This window comes from Hylobates moloch, unplaced genomic scaffold (genome assembly GCF_009828535.3).
Source record: "Hylobates moloch isolate HMO894 unplaced genomic scaffold, HMol_V3 SCAFFOLD_1, whole genome shotgun sequence".
Classification (NCBI taxonomy): Eukaryota; Metazoa; Chordata; class Mammalia; order Primates; family Hylobatidae; genus Hylobates; species Hylobates moloch.
The window spans coordinates 51819935-51838005 of NW_026652276.1; the positions used below are offsets into that span (position 1 = coordinate 51819935).

The 18071-nt window shown below is 39.4% G+C and overlaps 2 protein-coding genes across 8 annotated transcripts in view; one reads left to right on the forward strand and one right to left on the reverse strand.

The window, feature by feature from the left end:
* Nucleotides 1–18071, forward strand: part of NEMP2 (nuclear envelope integral membrane protein 2) — a 44988-nt gene that overhangs the window by 13868 nt on the left and 13049 nt on the right. For 4 of the 6 annotated variants that reach the window (XM_032755135.2, XM_058440184.1, XM_058440187.1 and 1 more), the window contains exons 3-9: nt 1708–1939; nt 2083–2155; nt 3275–3368; nt 4510–4624; nt 6217–6442; nt 10325–10501; nt 11566–13987. In XM_032755135.2, the coding sequence (XP_032611026.1) occupies nt 1708–1939; nt 2083–2155; nt 3275–3368; nt 4510–4624; nt 6217–6442; nt 10325–10501; nt 11566–11689 (1041 nt within the window). In that variant the 3' untranslated portion in view covers nt 11690–13987. Of the gene's footprint in view, nt 1–1707; nt 1940–2082; nt 2156–3274; nt 3369–4509; nt 4625–6216; nt 6443–10324; nt 10502–11565; nt 13988–18071 lie in introns of those variants that run through there. The other 2 variants (XR_009213910.1, XM_032755136.2) reach the window with 2 other exon arrangements.
* Nucleotides 15689–18071, reverse strand: part of MFSD6 (major facilitator superfamily domain containing 6) — a 93921-nt gene continuing 91538 nt past the window's right edge. Inside the window, exon 8 of one of the 2 annotated variants that reach the window (XR_009213907.1) lies at nt 15689–15874. The gene's annotated coding sequence lies outside the window, so the exon portion shown is untranslated. Of the gene's footprint in view, nt 15901–18071 lie in introns of both variants that reach the window. The other variant, XR_009213905.1, reaches the window with a different exon arrangement.

An 18071-nucleotide genomic window follows, 5' to 3' on the forward strand; every position in this document is an offset into this window, starting at 1 on the left:
AGGATATTAGGAGGGTAAGGAGCAGGAGAAGGATGTTCAGATCCTTGGTGGGATTGGGGCACTAGATGGGTACACTGGAAAGATAGGAGATGGTGGTCACACAGTGAGATGAATGAAACACAACGTATGGAGGGGCTGCAGTCTGGTACTGACAAGGTCCAGGGTATAGCCATGGAGTGATGAGCTGAGGTAGGGAGGACAAGAGCATAAGAGGAAAGGAGTCCCAGGAACTGAGAGGCCAGGATACTGGAAGGATTGGTGTGTATATTGTATATACTGACATGCCTAAGAAGAATGACAGGAAGTAGTATTGAAGAGAGAGCCACAGTGAGCCAGAAGCCAAAGTCAGAGAAATGTGGGGGTTGGTAGATAGATAGTGTGATATTACCTGATGCCTGAGATTCAAAGCTGATGCTCTTACTCCCCTTTTCAGGGTTGCCCTACTCTTAGAAAAAGAAGAGGAATACAGAGAAGGACAGACAAAGGCAGCAGCGAAATTGTCATTTAATGACCATTGGGTTGTCACCATCGGCTTGTAGCTAGTGCTTTGTTGTATGATGTGAATAGGACCTGAGGTTGGGATCTGGTCCTTCAGCAGGCATGGTGAGAGAAGCCTGAATTACAGATGCTCAGCTGATCGAGAGAAAGGAAGTGCTTTTTCTTAATCATAGTAGAAAATGGTGTAGATATAAATCCTATTTTCAAACTATGCCTACTCATATAGTTTGCCACTGATTACAGGCATACTTCAGAGATAATGTGACTGTGGGTTTGGTTCCAGAACACTGCAATAAAGCAAATACCCCATAAAGCAAGTCACACAAATTTTTTGGTTTCCTAGTACCTATAAAAGTTATGTTTATACTATACTGTTAGTCTATTAAGGGTGCAATGGCATTATATCTTTAAAAAAACCCTACATACCTTAATTTAAGAAATACTTTATTGCTAAAACATGCTGACACAAAGACATGAAGTGAGCACGTGCTGTTGAAAAAATGGTGCCAGTAGACTTGCCCAACACAGAGTTGCCACAAACCTTCCATTTGTAAGAAATGCACTATCTGCAAAGCACAGTGAAGTAAAACAATAAAATGGGTATGCCTGTACATTCTTCTTATCCTTTTTAATGTCTCTTGGCCACAATAACTTGCTAGAAGAGGGACTGAAATCAGCCACAGCTTTGGGGGAGAAGCATTCACTTTCAATAATGTCTGTGATTCAGTGTGTGTTTGGACTAAATACAGATCTGTTGAGTCCACCTCTGGGATCAGAACATAGAACACTACCCTGCGCATTTGAGTATTCTTTTTTCAGCTGACTTTGAGTTATCTTTACTCCTCTGCTCATGTTTTTAAGAAGCTTTTAAGAAGTTTTGGCTGGACGCAGTGGCTCATGCCTATAATCTCAGCACTTTGGGAGGCCGAAGCAGGCTTGAGCCCAGGAGTTCGAGACCAGCCTGGGCAACATGGCGAAACCTCATCTCTACAAAAAATACAAAAATTAGCTGGGCAGTTGGCATGTGCCTGTGGTCCCAGCTACTTGGCAGGCTAAGGTGGGAGGGTCACCTGAGCCCTGGAGGCACAGGTTGCAGTGAGCGGAGATCCTGCCACTGCACTCCATTCTGGGCAACAGAGAGAGACTCTGTCTCCAAAACAACAAAGAGAAGTTATTCTGTTTATGGATTTGTTTGTTCTTGTTTTACAGGTGAAAATTACCAGTCCAGGCCTGTTCAGAATTGTATATATCACAGAAAGACATGATTGCCAATATCCAGAAAACATTCTATCTTTTATCAAATGTGTGATTCATAACTTTTGGATACCAAAGGAATCTAACGAAATAACCATAATCATCAATCCATACAGGGAGACTGTGTGCTTCTCTGTGGAGCCTGTCAAGAAGATATTTAACTATATGATACATGTGAATCGAAACAGTAAGTCCGATTTTATTATACTTGACTTTCTGGATTCAGTTTTTCTGGAGTAGCTTTTCAATAAATTGACTTTTTTCTTCTTTTACCAACACTACATTGATAAAAAATCTTTGTTATGTGTTTGTGTGTCTTTTTTACTCCAGTCATGGATTTCAAACTCTTCCTTGTGTTTGTAGCAGGAGTTTTTCTTTTCTTTTATGCAAAGACCCTGAGTCAGTAAGTACTCCTTTTTATATTTTTAACTTTGTGAATGTAAAGGGGTTTAGATTATTTTTTACCACATGCTAAGTATTTTCACACTATTGTGCATTTGTAATTCTTACTTCAGGTTTTGCAAACAATAGGTCTAAAGATGGTATTGGAAATGCCTTTGAAAACAGTAACAGTTATTTGTATAGTGTGATATGTATATGTTACAAAGTGCTTTCACATATTTTATATATTAACGTATTTTATTAGATCTTGATAACCATGCAAGCTCTGTATTATTGTTCTCATTTTATAGATGAGAAAAGCAACATCCTTCATCACACTACTAGTTCTTATCAGGGCTGGAGATTTGTTCCCTGGTTTTCTGGTCCACACACCTTGCTCTATTACATTAGAGCCACCTACTAGATTTATGACCATGATACAGAAGGCTGAATGTAGCAAATATCTGACTCTTAGAGAAACGTTATCATTTTCTTTTTTATTACTGACATGTTCTCATCTGAGAAACATATTATTCTGATGTTTTGCTTCTTGGAGTTCTCTCATGAGAAAGAAATCTTTTTTTGAATATTTTACTTCTTAGCTTGTGGATTCTAGGTTAGTACCCAACACTCGTCAGCTATTCTTAACATTGTTCATTTTGAAGCTTTTCCTTATAGTATTACCAAGTGTGTTTAATGTCATCCATGAACTTTATAAACCAGATGATGCATACATAGCATGAAGAATAAAGCCTGGACTCTGAGAAGCTGGGCTATAATCCTTAATCCTCCAGTGGGCAGATACTGACTTAGGGAAGATTTTTTAAACTTTTTGGTGCCTTAATTTTCTCCTTTCTAAAACCTGGACAAGTGCCTGCTACATGATAGGTGTTCAGTAATTATTGTCCGATCAGATCCTGAATATGAAAAATAACTCATTCTGTTTTGAGTTAGTGGCAAGCAACTTACCATAAATTTCAAGTACCCATTTTTTTTTAAGAGTATAGGATGTAATGAGAGCTGCCATCTGAGTTTTTTGTTCTTAGTATTATTTATGACTGATGTTGCCAGGTTAAACATGTTTTTCATACTCAAAGTGCTGTTTGGCATTTAAATGGCTTTTATCTGCTTATCTTGACAGAAGCCCTACTTTCTATTACTCCTCGGGAACTGTGCTAGGTGTTCTAATGACATTAGTCTTTGTCTTGCTGTTGGTGAAAAGATTCATTCCGAAGGTAGGCATACTATGTGAAAATGAGTAAAAAAGGGAAATCATGATCTTACAGACATGAAAAATTGATCAAAATTAATTCACATTATGATAGGTTCTAATTTAAACTATGTTTCTTCATTATGTAAACTGGCTCTAAAATGTATCTTTTTCTGGAGTTCCTGATTTTATTTATTACTATATGTAGCCTTAGCTGAGTATTAAGTTTTCGTGATACTTTTTTTGAGACCCCTTTGCTTTCTCAGTAATGTGTTTTTCTTGAGTGATAGGAAGCTATTTCTATATTGAGTGAAAATTTCTGTTATCTTTATAGAGCTGGGAATCTCACAATGCTGAACCACTGGGGCCTTGAATAACAGCACTGCTACATCTGGGAATTTCTTTATTATTATTAGTTCCTCAGCCCACCTTAATTTTTTTTTTTTTTTTTTTTTTGAGACACAGTCTTGCTCTGTTGCCCAGGCTGGAATTTAGTGGCATGATCTCGGCTCACTGCAACCTCTGCCTCGTGGGTTCAAGTGATCCTCCCGCCTCAGCCTGCCCAGTAGCTGGGACTACAGGCACACACCACCATGCCCAGCTAATTTTTGTATTTTTTGTAGAGACAGGATTTCACCATGTTGCCCAGGCTGGTCTTGAACTCCTGAGCTCCAGCGATCTGCCTGCCTTGGCCTCCCAAAGTGCTGCAAATACAGGCATGAGCCACCGTGCCCGGGCACACCTTCAATAAAATAACACACTGAACTTAGTTGAGGATAAATAAATAATTCATGATGGTGGTGTTGCAGTTACACTGATTAACGTTTGTAACAGCAGCATTATTTTAAGATAAATTTATTCTTTATAACAGTGCTTATAACTCCAACTTCAGTGTACATGCAAGCCACATGGGAATCTTGTTGAAATGCGGGTTCTGGTTTAGCAGTCTGCAGTGGTGCCTAGGACTCTGCCATCCCAGCAAGCTCCATGTGATGTTGATGTTGCTGATTTGTGGACCACACCTTAAGACCCTAGGGAGTTTCTTAAATTGACTTCAAATCAGTTTGATGTAGGAGTTTCTAATACAAAAGGTTTATTTGTTTGCTTTTATTTTTATGAGAGTGAATGAACCAAAAAATGTGTCATTTATTTTCTTCCACACACAGTATAGCACCTTTTGGGCTCTAATGGTTGGTTGTTGGTTTGCCTCAGTTTATATTGTATGCCAGTTGATGGAAGATCTGAAGTGGCTGTGGTATGAGAACAGGATATATGTATTAGGTAGGTAAATAGAAAAACAGTATGCTCTGTGATTGGTAAAACTGAGATGTACAACTAGAGGCCTTCTTTTGATAGATGTTTCTCTCCAACATCTAAATTTTCATTTTGAACTAAGGAAAGATGCTACTAAAAATAATATTTTGTTCATCTTATTCCCATTGTTGTTGATTTCAGTTCATTTAGATCTCATTTTAGATGATTTCCCTATGACATGTTTCTTAGTTTTCTGTAGTAATGATCAAAAGAGGAAAAAATAGTGTTTGTCTCTTTTGAATGCACATGCTTCTGAATTGTGGTTAAGCTCTAACCACATCTAACTGGTAATGTAAAAGCTTCTCTGAAAAGTGGCTGTTTCTTTCTTTCCCTTAAGTATTCATTAGGAAAGGTGAGAAATCCTTACTATAAATTACTGATGAAAACTTGACTTTTCAGAAACACAGAGGCTAAGAAACCATTTATTTTCCTTGTTTTACGTTACAAAATAAATATTTTTATTGTTTATTTTAACTAGAAAATAATGGACAATGAGAGAATCAATTTTCTCCTAACCTTTAGCACCAAATTTCTCACATAAGTTCACTTCCCTCAAAACAAAAGCAATTAAGTTTTTTGTTTTACTTGAAAATTATATATTTTTAGCTTGTTCTTCTTTTTGTGCTACTTTTAAATTACCAGTATCATGGTATGCTCCCCTGAATACTGCACTATTCATCTCTAAAAAACAAGAGCCTTTTCCTATATAATCAGTTAATTATTATCTGAAAAATAATTATATAAAATCATCTATTACCCAGGCCATGATAAAATTTCCCATTCTTGATGGCTTATATAAACTAGGATATGGTCCAGAACCACATTTAGTATCTGTTTTGTCCTGTAAACTGCTTTTAATCCGTAGCAGTTCTTTTTTCATCATAGTGATATGCTAAAGAAACCAAGCTTGTCCTGTAGAATGTCCACCTTCTAGATTTATCTGATGACCCCTTTACGGTAGAATTTAACATATTCTTCTCTTCTGTGTATTTTCTGTAAACTGGAAATTAGACCTCAAGGCTTGGTTAGATATAAATTAAACACTTAAGATAGAATACCTAAGAGGTGATGGGCACTTCACCTTGGATCATACCCAGAGACACAGAATAGCTTATAGTCTCACCATCGTAATGATGAGACTGAACGTTGGATTCAGAGGGTGACTCCCTCCACTGTAAAACTACCTTTTCCTTTTATGACAAGGTAAAAATAAAAAATAGGGTTTGTAGCCGATGGTGACATACAACTATGACTTCTTCCTGACCAAAGTAACCATGATAACATTTTAGTCCAGCGAGGGTGCTGGACTAAAACACAGACATACTTATGTATCATCATAATAATGAGTGTACATCTCAAATTATTGCGAAAGTCAGCCTAGTATCTCATATGGAAGGAGTAACACCCTATGTGCATTTTTCAACCTTACTTTATGGGGTAAAAAACACAAAAATTAAGGTTCTCTAATAGTTCTTACCTTTAAGTCAAGGCTCTGCCAGGTTTTTCACATAACGTCTCAAATTCAAATTTATATTATTTTACCTCTTCCACTTTTCCAGGCTATGTCTTGATAGTTGGATTTTTCAGCTTTGTTGTTTGTTACAAGCATGGGCCCCTTGCAGACGACAGGAGCAGAAGTCTTCTGATGTGGATGCTGCGACTCCTCTCCCTGGTTCTGGTCTATGCTGGTGTGGCCATGCCTCAGTTTGCCTATGCAGCCGTAATCCTCCTCATGTCCTCCTGGAGTCTGCACTACCCACTGAGAGCATTCAGTTATATGAGGTGGTATGTATCATTTTTTCCCCCAGCAAATTTGACATTTTGAGCTCTGGTTTTATTATTTGGGAGAGTTTTTGCACACATCATGTTAATCTCATAATTACATTTGATCTGGAGATTTCATTCTGAGCGAGATTGGGGGTGTAGGGGAAGAGAGCTCCAAGCATCTGATCCCATCTTCATGCCTAGTCTTCATTAATCGTTCAGAGCTGTACCACCAATTACCAGGTAATAAGAGCTCACTCAGAATTCACTAGAGTCAGTGGCAGAAGTACTTGGACTCTGGGTTACCTAAAATATCTTCTTTTATTCAATATTTTCTTTAATTAGAGTCAAAGACCACTTTAGTGGTATCAGCTGTGCTTATGAGATACGAATTAGGAAACAGAAATGAATCATAAATGATTGAAAGGTATTATTTGTATTTAGGACTTTCTTTTCTCTTAGGTTTTAAGTTAAGGCTTATGACCTTTGAAGTATAAAAAGAAAAATGAAGTAACCTCTATTGTGACAGTTTTGTTATGTTTCTCCTCAGTCATTGAATCTGAGCAGCTGTTTTCACGTCAGGTGCACAGATGGAGATGGTTCTTGCCCTTGAGGTATACTTGCTAGACATAGGCATGCATTTCTATCTCTTTTAAGTATTAAAATGGAGACTTGCCCAGGAACCAAGGGTATATAGAGAAAGCCAGGAGAGCTTTCCTGGAGGAGATATTACTACACTGAATCTTAAAGAATGAATAAAAATAACCAGATGAATAAACGTGGAGGGCTTTCCTGATGGAGAGAAAGCCCAGTTTGGTACCATCAGGAGGTAGGCAGTGCTGTCAGTGCAGCAAGCAAGGTGGGCATGGGCCAGATGCATGGCAGCCATGCTAAGCAATCTAGTCCAGTCCTGTACACAGTGGGGTTTAACCATGAGACGTTTTAGTTGGTCCACTGTGACTGCTGCCTCTACAGCAGTTATCAAACCAGTTGCTTAGGACCCAGGCAGATACTATGGTGAGTGAGGCTGAGCCAGGGGTAAGGCAGCAGTAACCAGGAGGACTGTGGGAAACTCCGCAAAGCAACCTCATTGAAAACAGGGCTGTTACCACTCAGCTTGAGCTGATTGCTCTCGTGTGGGAATATAAGTCCTGTATTGCCAGATCTGCTGGTTTTCTAGAAAAATTGGAAATGGGAATTATGATTAGAATGTGAAATCTCAGGATTTTTAAATGTTGGCATTTAAAAATTAAAATTAAAAATAAAAAGACATTGAACAAACAAAAAATCACACCAGAGACCATAAATACTCATTGGCCGGTGGGATGTGGCCCATCTGTCTTCTGGCACAGCAGGTGGATATAAAGGGGAGGCCCCTGTGGCAGGAGAACAGTTATCAGACATCACAGTGGTCCAGGTGAGAGATGATGAGGCCCTAGGGTAGGACCATGAGACCAAGCCTAGAAGAGGGAGTGAATAAATGTTCAAGAGGTAAAATTGGCTGTGAGGAAGGACACTATGGTGACTGGTAGTTTATGGAACTGGTGACTGTGTGTGTGTGTGGCAATATCACAGGGTTAAAATTGTACCATTGACAGGACAGGGAGCCCACACAGAAGATGCTGGTGGGGCTGAAAGGCAGCAGGGCAGGGTTGGAGGGTTGATGCTGACTGGGTCTCTCTTTGCCCCATCTGCCCGAGGCAGACAGTGACTCAGAACACGAGAGGTCTTTTGTCAGTGAGGCTGGTCCCCCAATATCTTCCAGGTCCCTGGCCCTTTGCCAGGCTTGTGGCCTGAGGAACTCAGGATGAGTTCCTTCTTCCTTCCCTTTAACCACCCAGCTCCCTGCTAAGAGCAAAGTGTGTTCTGCACAATGGTTCTATAATAATCAAAATGTACTATAACTTCAACTTAAAATTTTGCTAGTGAATAATTATATAAAGAACTAGGGAACGAAACAGGAACTTATAGGTTAAATAACACACCAGAGAAATAATACCTTGATTTTGTATAGTACTTTCTAGTTGCAAAGAGCTGTTTACTTATATTTTAAGAGTATATGGTAACTACTCCTTTGATTATCCTTATTGAACACCTAGTATAGGCCACTTACAGTGCTAAGAACCCTACACAAAATATCTCATTTAACCTGTACAGTGACCTATGAAGTAGATGAGGGAGATATTATTGCTTTCATTTTTAGTACTTTTTTCATATGAGCAAAGTGAGGCTCTGAACTGTTAAGGAATTCCCCAAGTTCATATAGTGAATAAACCTCAAAGCCAGGACTGTGTCCAGGTCTTCTGGCTCAGCATCCAGGGTTTTTCCTTCAGGGAAACCAAGCACAGGTATTCAGAAAAGCAGAAGGAAATTATATCACTGTTTCCTTGATCTAGCTCAGCAAGTATAAGATCTTTAAAAGATAATAGATTTATTCAGTCCCAACCCTCAAGAAAAAATATATATATATTTAAATATATATTATATAAATATAATATCCTAATAATTGTGATGCTCATTTATATTTGGAAATCTCTGGTTAAATTTAAAACCACCCCAAAATATTTTAAAAAACTCATTATAAATAAAACAAATGTTTTAGGCTGGGCACAGTGGTTCATGCCTGTAATCCCAGCAGTTTGGGAGGCCGAGGTGGATGGATCACGAGGTCAAGAGTTTGAGACCAGCCTGATCAACACGGTGAAACCCTGTCTCTACTAAAAAATACAAAAATTAGCTGGGCGTGGTGGCATGCGTCTATAATCCCAGCTACTCAGGAGGGTGAGGCAGGAGAATTGCTTGAATCCCAGAGGCGGAGGTTGCAGTGAGCTGAGGTCGTGCCACGGCACTCCAGCCTGGGCGACAGAGCGAGACTCCGTCTCAAAAAAAAAAAAAAAAAAAAATTAAATTAAAAAATAAATAAAACAAATGTTTTAAAAATCTTATTATTGTTACTATTTTTATGAGATTCTTAGATTCCTAAATTTTTATGAGATTTAGGATTTTCTTGGTTGGAAAAAGAAAGTTCTAATCATGATCCACTCGTCATGTAATAAAGGAAAAATTACTATAAATTTTGTACAATATTTGCTCTTTCTCTCTAGGATTAGTCAGAATCACCACCACTAGGTGGAAGTGATATCCCACAAATCCTCCCAGGTTCTTGGTGTGGACAGTAAATGGTCAATGTTCTAGAGGGTCTGCATAAAAGGACATCTCAAAAGCTTGCTTCTATTAGTGCCCAAGAAAATCAACAGGCCAAGCATAAAAAAAAAAAAACAAGCTTTTAATTGCCTCTGTGATTAGAAATCACCGAGGAAGAAAAATACAATTAACATCTGTATCAGAAATTGATTCTCAAATGCCTTAGGACATTATTTATGATAGTCCAAGAAATGGAGAAATACACTATTAGGCCCAAACTACATGTTCTCTATACCTCAGTCATGATAAAAGCAATAAAAAAGTATAGATATGATATAGAGGAAGTTAAGAGGTATTATTACTGTTACCATCTAAGAAATGTATTTTTGTAGATTTTTTTTTTTTTTTTTTTTTTTGAGACGGAGTCTCCCTCTGTTGCCCAGGCTAGAGTGCAGTGGCGCGATCTCGGCTCACTGCAACCTCCTCCTCCCGGGTTCATGCCATTCTCCTGCCTCAGCCTCCCGAGTAGCTGGGATTACAGGCACCCACCTCCATGCTCGGCTAATTTTTAATAGTTTTAGTAGAGACAGGGTTTCACCGTGTTAGCCAGGATCGTCTCAATCCCTGACCTCGTGATCCGCCTGCCTAGGCCTCCCAAAGTGCTTGGATTACAAGCGTTAGCCACCACGCCAGGCCTGTTTTTGTAAATCTTAAGGATTGAATTAGGCAGTAATCCTGCAACCACATGCCATATTTTAGGAAAATGAAGCAGTGGTTTACATCAAAAGAGCTGGTGGTGAAGTATCTTACAGAAGATGAGTACAGGGAGCAAGCTGATGCTGAAACGAACAGCGCTCTGGAGGAGCTACGCCGGGCCTGCCGAAAACCCGACTTCCCCTCATGGTTGGTCGTCTCCAGACTCCACACCCCTAGCAAGTAAGTCCCGCTCTGCTGCTCGGACCATAGTTTAGTTCAGAATGACTTTAAAAATAGTATGATGGTTTGGTACAGGCACTTCAGGGAAGAAATAGACTATTTCCCTGGATAACAGATGATGTGGAAGTTATCAGAGGTTCCTTTTCTCAGTACTGTGACTTTGCACAGTGGAACTGCTGATGTCAGAATAAATATTTATCTGATGTTTTATAGGGAAGGCTATAAAGATAACATCCCTATGCAAAGGGAAGGTGGAATAGGATGCGTGACCTGCTTCTCATCCTATTGGTGGGGAAAATCTTTTTTGTTTTGTTTTGTTTGGTTTGGTTTGGTTTTAGACGGAGTCTTTCTCTGTCACCCAGGCTGGAGTGCAATGGTGCGATCTCAGCTCACTGCAACCTCTGCCTCCCAGGTTCAAGTGATTCTCCTGCCTCAGCCATCTGAGTAGCTGGGATTACAAGGCGCAGGCGCCACCATGCCCAGCTAATTTTTGTATTTTCAGTAGAGATGGGGTTTCACCATGTTGGTCAGGCTGGTCTGTAACTCCTGACCTCGTGATCTGCCTGCCTTGGCCTCCCAAAGTGCTGGGATTACAGGCATGAGCCACCGCACCCAGCTGGAAAATCATTTTTAAAGTTCACTAAGAAAGACGTCTGTCCCAACATTTTTCCTTATTGCTTTCTCTTCCTCATAACTTTATCCAAATAACAGTGCCCTCAAATTAAAGATGGAAGGGGGAAAGTATTTGATGCAAAATAATGAATAATAATAAATTCAAACTAATAAAAAATAGAGACAAGGAAGAATTAGAAAACAGGAGTGAGTACATTTGGCTTATTTAGTGTTTATACATCTGCCCTAATTCTCTGCCCTTTCCATGAATAGCTGTCTTTAGAGGGATCACATAAGCCATTCCCATTTTTACACCTACTGTGTAAATGCCACCCTGTATTGATGCAAAGTCAAATTTAATTAAAGGGGATAAATATCAAGGGAACATGTTATCTTTCAAATAAACCTTCCTGAGATAACATTAACTTTATTTAAAACAAAAAACTTATTAGATTTGCAGACTTTGTTCTTGGAGGAAGCCACTTGTCACCTGAAGAAATCAGTGTGCATGAAGAGCAGTATGGCCTTGGGGGTGCCTTCTTGGAAGAGCAGCTCTTTAACCCGAGTACTGCCTGACATGCGACCTTCAAGTTGACTTCGTTCTGGACAAGGAAGTGGGCAAAGGGCAGGGATTCTATTAAAGTTAGGCAGAACTGTTCTAGCGAACAGTGGCAAAAACATTTGCTGTGGAGAAAAACAAGTCATTCTGGAAAGGAAAACCAACCGATTTTGAAGATAACTTAGCATTCTTGGTGAGTTCTGCTACTTATTGTACTGTAGGTGGATACCAAAATTCTGTGACAGCCACTACCACTTTCCTTGAATGAAGGCTTTCATTAGGAACAGGGGAATGGCGTTGTTCTTCAAGGGGCTAGTAAGCATGAACAGGTGCTTTGTCGACACTAGGGCACTAAATCCGCTCTTAATCCCCTGAACCTGTGTCAGAAGACGCTGCAATACGCTTCCTATATTTCATCAGTATAAGTCCTTAAAGAGACCTGAGACATGCTGGACCAGTGTTTTCCAAAGTACAGCTCACAGGCTACTACCAAGTGTTGGTCAAAAAAGGTATTCTGAGGTCAACTAAGATTGATATAAAGTTAAACTAATGTATTTCAGTACCTCTCGGAGGCATTCATAATGCTTATGTGCACTGTGAATCTCCCAAAGGGGAGAAATTGTGTGCTGCAGCTTTCTCGCTTAATTTGACCACAGAACTCTTTTTCATGAGATTAATATTCCTTGGAACACATGTTTGGAAAATGCTAATGGTGGTGGAACTGAGCTCTGGAGAGGTTAAATAACTTGTGCAAGACCACACTGAGATGCAGCACTGGTAGAAATCCAGCCCTGATGTATCCTTTGACTCAGGTAGGCAAGATCTTCAGGTGCAAGCTTAGGAGCCATCTCCCTACAGCCATGGGCCTCACAATGTTGGTGGCTTTACTTTTTATTTTTCAATAATGGCCGACTCGCTATTTAACTGTGATAAAGGGAAATGTTTCTTAAGACATTTTAAAGATTTTATACATACATAAGATTTTTATATACATACGTAAGGATTAGATACTATGATTACTTTTTTGTATTTTGAAATTGAAGGCACTTAAGCTCTTGTGACATTTTGAATTGACTGATCCATTTAAAAAATTGTTTAGCTATAGGTGTTTGTAACAATTTCTTAAAAAATGATTTTTTTTCTTGATTCATGGTATTAAACTCCAGAGTGAAATGAGGGGCTATGAGCTTTGACCCTGAGGAAAGAAGGCCAAAAATAGATCTGAGGAAAGATTTGAACATGGCAAGACAATCTCAGGGTTAAGATGTTGCTAAGTTTATTCTGAGAATCAAAATCAGGCTTTTTTTCCTGTGATGGGATCATAAAAATAATCTTTTTATCAGGACAAGGGTTATGGGGGAAGGATAGACAGAATTTTGGCACTGCTGCTTTCCTGAGCCAAATTTAGTAGTTTTTCTAAATCATGAAAAAAGAGCATGACTATCCATCTGGAACTTTCTAGACTGATTTTCAAATGATAGTTCCTCTTTGAAGTATTTACAGGTCTGTTTTTTGCCAGACATCTTTTCATACTGGGAACTTTTTTTTTTGTAATATCCACTAAAGTTAATCTGCCTTTATATAGACTTGGATTTTTAAAAAACCAAAGGATATATTTCCCATTCAGATTTATGGTAACTATTTTATGAGTAAACAGAAGTTTGAACATTTTTCTTATGGTTTAATCTGTTTTTTTAAATTATATTTATTGGTGATATAAATGTATCAGATGTATCAGTGCCTGTGCTCACCAAGTTCATCTCCTAAGAGGCAGTTTGTGTGGTACAACATATGCGTATGAGTAAATAACACATGAACAATCTGCTGGGGCTGCCAGGTACATCCCAGCCAGGACAGCTGCTGGGCCAGGGGGAAGAGGTACTGCTGAGGGAAGGAAGCAGCTCTTCATGGGCAGCTAGCCAGGTGTAGCCATCACAATAAAAACAGCCAAAGAGAGAAGAACAACAGCAGTCCTTGAGGATATTGTTTTCCATGTTTATTTTTAGAGGAAATCATAGGTTTGTCAGTTTCTGCTTTGTGACTACTGTGAGAAGCTAAACAAATAGAAGCATTACTTGTGATATTTTTAGTGTATTTATGTTGTTTTCATTTGATTTGGGGGTGTATTATAGTACTGATCACAATTCTAATCCCCATCAAGCAATGTATAGATAACTCTTGTAAGAAATGTTTCTCTCCTTTCTTTCCTCCCTTCCCTTCTCTTTCTCCCTTACCTCCTCTCTCCTCTCCTCCTCCCTTTTTAAAGGCCTTTGAACAGTTTAAAAGACCACTCAATAAAATGGCCCTGCCCTTCACAGGTGGTTGGAAGTTGGCTTTGTGTTTCACACACCATAGGTGTATAATTATGGAGCCTGACAGATCCCTTTTTTATGTTATTGCTTATGCTTGGTGCCTACAAAAGCTTACTGTTGTTAGCAAGTTGGACTGTTTGACACCAGATGTGTGGGTGAGATATAGTGTAGGTGGCTATGCTTAAACAATCGTATCATTCAAGTGTTATTTTTAAAAGGTTTTAAAACACATTTTACATATCACAAAAAATGCTTTGTGAATTAGTTGTATGGTTTGCCAGTAATACCTAGGGCTGAATTACAGGGGAATGTCCATCTGACATGAAGGACAATATTTCAATTTATGACTTTTTAAAAAAATCTGGAAATTTCAGATATTCAGATTTTAAGAGGGTTTGGAATAGATGATAGATTACATAAAAATATCTAAATATGTGGAGGAATTAAGATCCTGAAATGATGTCAACTAAAGAAATGCTCTCTTACATTGTAAGAGAAATGATTGTTTCCCAGAGTGAGAGATGTACAATTTTATAAATTAGCTTTTCTTGTCCAACTGAAAGCAAGATAGACAACATAATGGATGTGGAAGTTTGAAGACACCTGCGGGAAGACAGAGAGGTACTTTTAGGTGACAACAAGAGCAAGCTGCCTTCTGAGAGAGCTTGCTGGGTGGCATGACATTGAAGAGTGAACTATTTGGGTGTGACTGTTAGCCTTATTAACTCAGAACCCTGCTTTTTGTTATTGCACCATAAGACCTGTCTCGTTCGTCAATTCATATAGTTGGTACAGGTAGTGATTCACAACCAAAAATATAACTAGCATAAGAATAAAAACACTTGAATTGATATGACCAGCAGATTCTCTCTCAGAAGACAGATTTACAAGGGGTCAAATTATAATAAGGTGGCTACTTGGTGAACTGAAACAAAACAAAGGGAGCTTGTTATATAATTCACATGGTTAATGTCATGAGGCCAAAGAGTTTGATGCAGATGCTACCCCCCACCCCAATGGGGCTAGCCTTGTTAATGGGATGAGATACCAGGTCTGTTGACAAAGACCACCCCTTCCTTTATGCAGGTCCTGCCAACTTTTTCCTCTCTGTGACTGCTGTTTTTCTAATCTTCATTATTGACCAACATCCCACCCCCTCTGATGGGCATATTTTTACTCAGATATGTTAAAATCTTTAGTCTTTCTCTGGCCTAGGAGTTGGATTATCTTTTAAAGGTAACTGTATTTTTTTTGTTATGATCCCTGAATGTGAAACCTTAATAGGTCACCAGAGATTTGAAATGAATACTATACTTATCTAATATAAATCTTGGAAGATGCAGTTAGTGGGTAGCTTCTCTTTATTATTTAAATAATTTGAGGCATCTGTTTTTTTAGATTTGGTCCTTTTTCCAAAAAAGACTGATTGAAAAGAGAAAGGGAAAGAATACCAACATTGACTAGAGATCCATCAGGCACTATATGAGGCACCTTCGATACCTCTTAATTTGCACCTCATGACCACTCTGTGATATGTTTTGGTATTTTCATTTTACAGATGAGGAAAGACCCAGAGAAGGTAGGAGAAAGTTGCTGAAGGACACATATAGCTAAAGTGGTAGAATCAGAATTCAAGCCCCCATGTCTGCTTCCAGGGCTCATATTCTACTTCCTTTATTACCATCTTTTTAAGAAAGTTAAGGAAATGACCCCATGGATAATGCATTCAAGAGGTGACTACATCTGCTGATGTTATGCACATACCAGTCATTTGTGCCCCGCAGCGACAGACACTGTAGTCTGTGGCTCTTGTCAGTGCTTCTCAGACTGTCTGGGGTGATGGACCAGTTTCCCTCTAGTTCATCACAAGTAATACTTTTGTAAGATACACTAAATTATTAGAAAAATGAAATAATCTTTAAAAGAAAAGACATACAGAATATAAGCACGATGATCATGTCATGACAATGTCAACTTGCCTTACATATTTTGAAATGTCTAATTTCTATGTTGTCACATACCAGCAGTAGTTTGACAGCACACTTTGAGTAGCACTGGTCTACATGTTATTTTTCTAAGATGCCAGTGATCTTTTCAGGAAACAAAAAAAAATCCTGACCTTTTTCAAATGTAAGTTTACAATTTAAAACAATAGCATCCTACGCTGACTATTGGAGACAGTATGGTAAATAATTTGTTAAATTATTATAAAATTGTTTACTTTTGTTGACACCTCTAAGAAGAAAAAGAAAAATGAAAATTATGGAACTTATAACCTCTCTCAGCAGACTTTAGCACTTTATGGAATTGTCATCGTCATCATTTTTTTCCATCCTCTTCAACTTATGTTTTGCTTAATTTTATCTCAACTAACTCATATCCCCAACCACTTAATGTTTACAATGCATGTTGGAATGAATGCCTTACTATACAGCTTACTAGATATAGGTAAATATATACAGAATGGCACTGTAGATTGGGAGAATGGAATATGATTATAGATTTAAATGGCAATAAAATAATAGAACTAGACCCTGGTTGGGGAAATGAGACAGCACTCCTCCTGCCCCGGGCTCTTTGCTACACAACAATGGCAGTATTTATGGAGCACACACTGTGTGTCAGATAACTCATTTTAAACATCAACCTGTAACGTACCTATTGTAATCACTTCCGTTTTACAGAGGTGGGTCCTGAGGCCCAGAGATATTATATGTGTGTGTAAGTTCTCACTGGCAGAGCTGGGACTCAAATGCAAACAGCGTGACTCCAGAGCGCACACTCCTAACCCCAACATTGTAAGGTCCTTGGGTTGCCATCTAAAAACTGGGACTTTCCTGGAGCCACAGTGAGGGACAAGTGGTCCTATATTAGCTGCTTGAAGCAGATGGCAGCTGGTTGAGAGTTAGGTACACAGCTGGACTGGCACTTAGCTGGACTGGCTCACTTTCCCCCCATGTTAGACATCAGCAAGTTTCCAGTTAGTTACTCCCTTATAAGAAGCCACAGTTTGGCCGGGCGCGGTGGCTCACGCTTGTAATCCCAGCACTTTGGGAGGCCGAGGCGGGCGGATCACGAGGTCAGGAGATCGAGACCACGGTGAAACCCCGTCTCTACTAAAAATACAAAAAATTAGCCGGGCGTGGTGGCGGGCGCCTGTAGTCCCAGCTACTCGGAGAGGCTGAGGCAGGAGAATGGCATGAACCTGGGAGGCGGAGCTTGCAGTGAGCCGAGACTGCGCCACTGCACTCCAGCCTGGGCGACAGAGCGAGACTCTGTCTAAAAAAAAAAAAAAAAAAAGAAGCCACAGTTTGTCCTGGCATAATGTAAATTACTTTCTGAGATCTGACAAACCACTCCCCCTTTCACCCCTTTTCTGTCCCCACCTAGGCACCAGCCTCTCTCCCAACTGCTCCATGGTTTGGAATTCTTAAGCCAGATATTCTCAAGGCTTTGCTAAACAAGCCCAGGAGTGGTTTGGGGCTTCAGAAATAGCCTTTGTCTTGTCTCCATGCTCCAAAGGGCTGAAGAACTTCCAAATGGAAAATCACCTCTTTCTTCCCTACAGTCACTGTCAAAGCATACCCTCATTTTCACAGAATTAACATAACCTTAAGCTCTAACCTCTCACACTGAAGCTGAGGAAACAGGCCCAGAGATCTCCCGAAGGGATCTCTTCCTGTATACCCGTGCTGTCCAGTGTGGTAGCCTTGAACCACGTGTGGCTATTTAAAATTAGAAGCCTAATTAATTCCCCCAGAAAATTAGCCACATGTCAGTTGTTTAATAGCCACATATGGCTTATGGTTACCATACTGGACAGTGGAAATAGAGAACTTTCCATCTTCCCAGTAAGTCCTATCGGACAGTGCTATCCTACGATGCCATTGCCTAGGATACAGAGCTGTGGGTGTGTCTACTTTCCCTTCCTGATTCCCATGGCCCTGGCCAAAGTCCCTACCAACCTCTGGGTTTCCTGTGCAGAGTTATCAGTCCAGCCAACTCACCTGCAGAGTATAAAGGGTCTGCTGTACCTACATTTCACAAAGCATCAGGAATTTGAAGGATTTCTAGGAATCTAGGAATA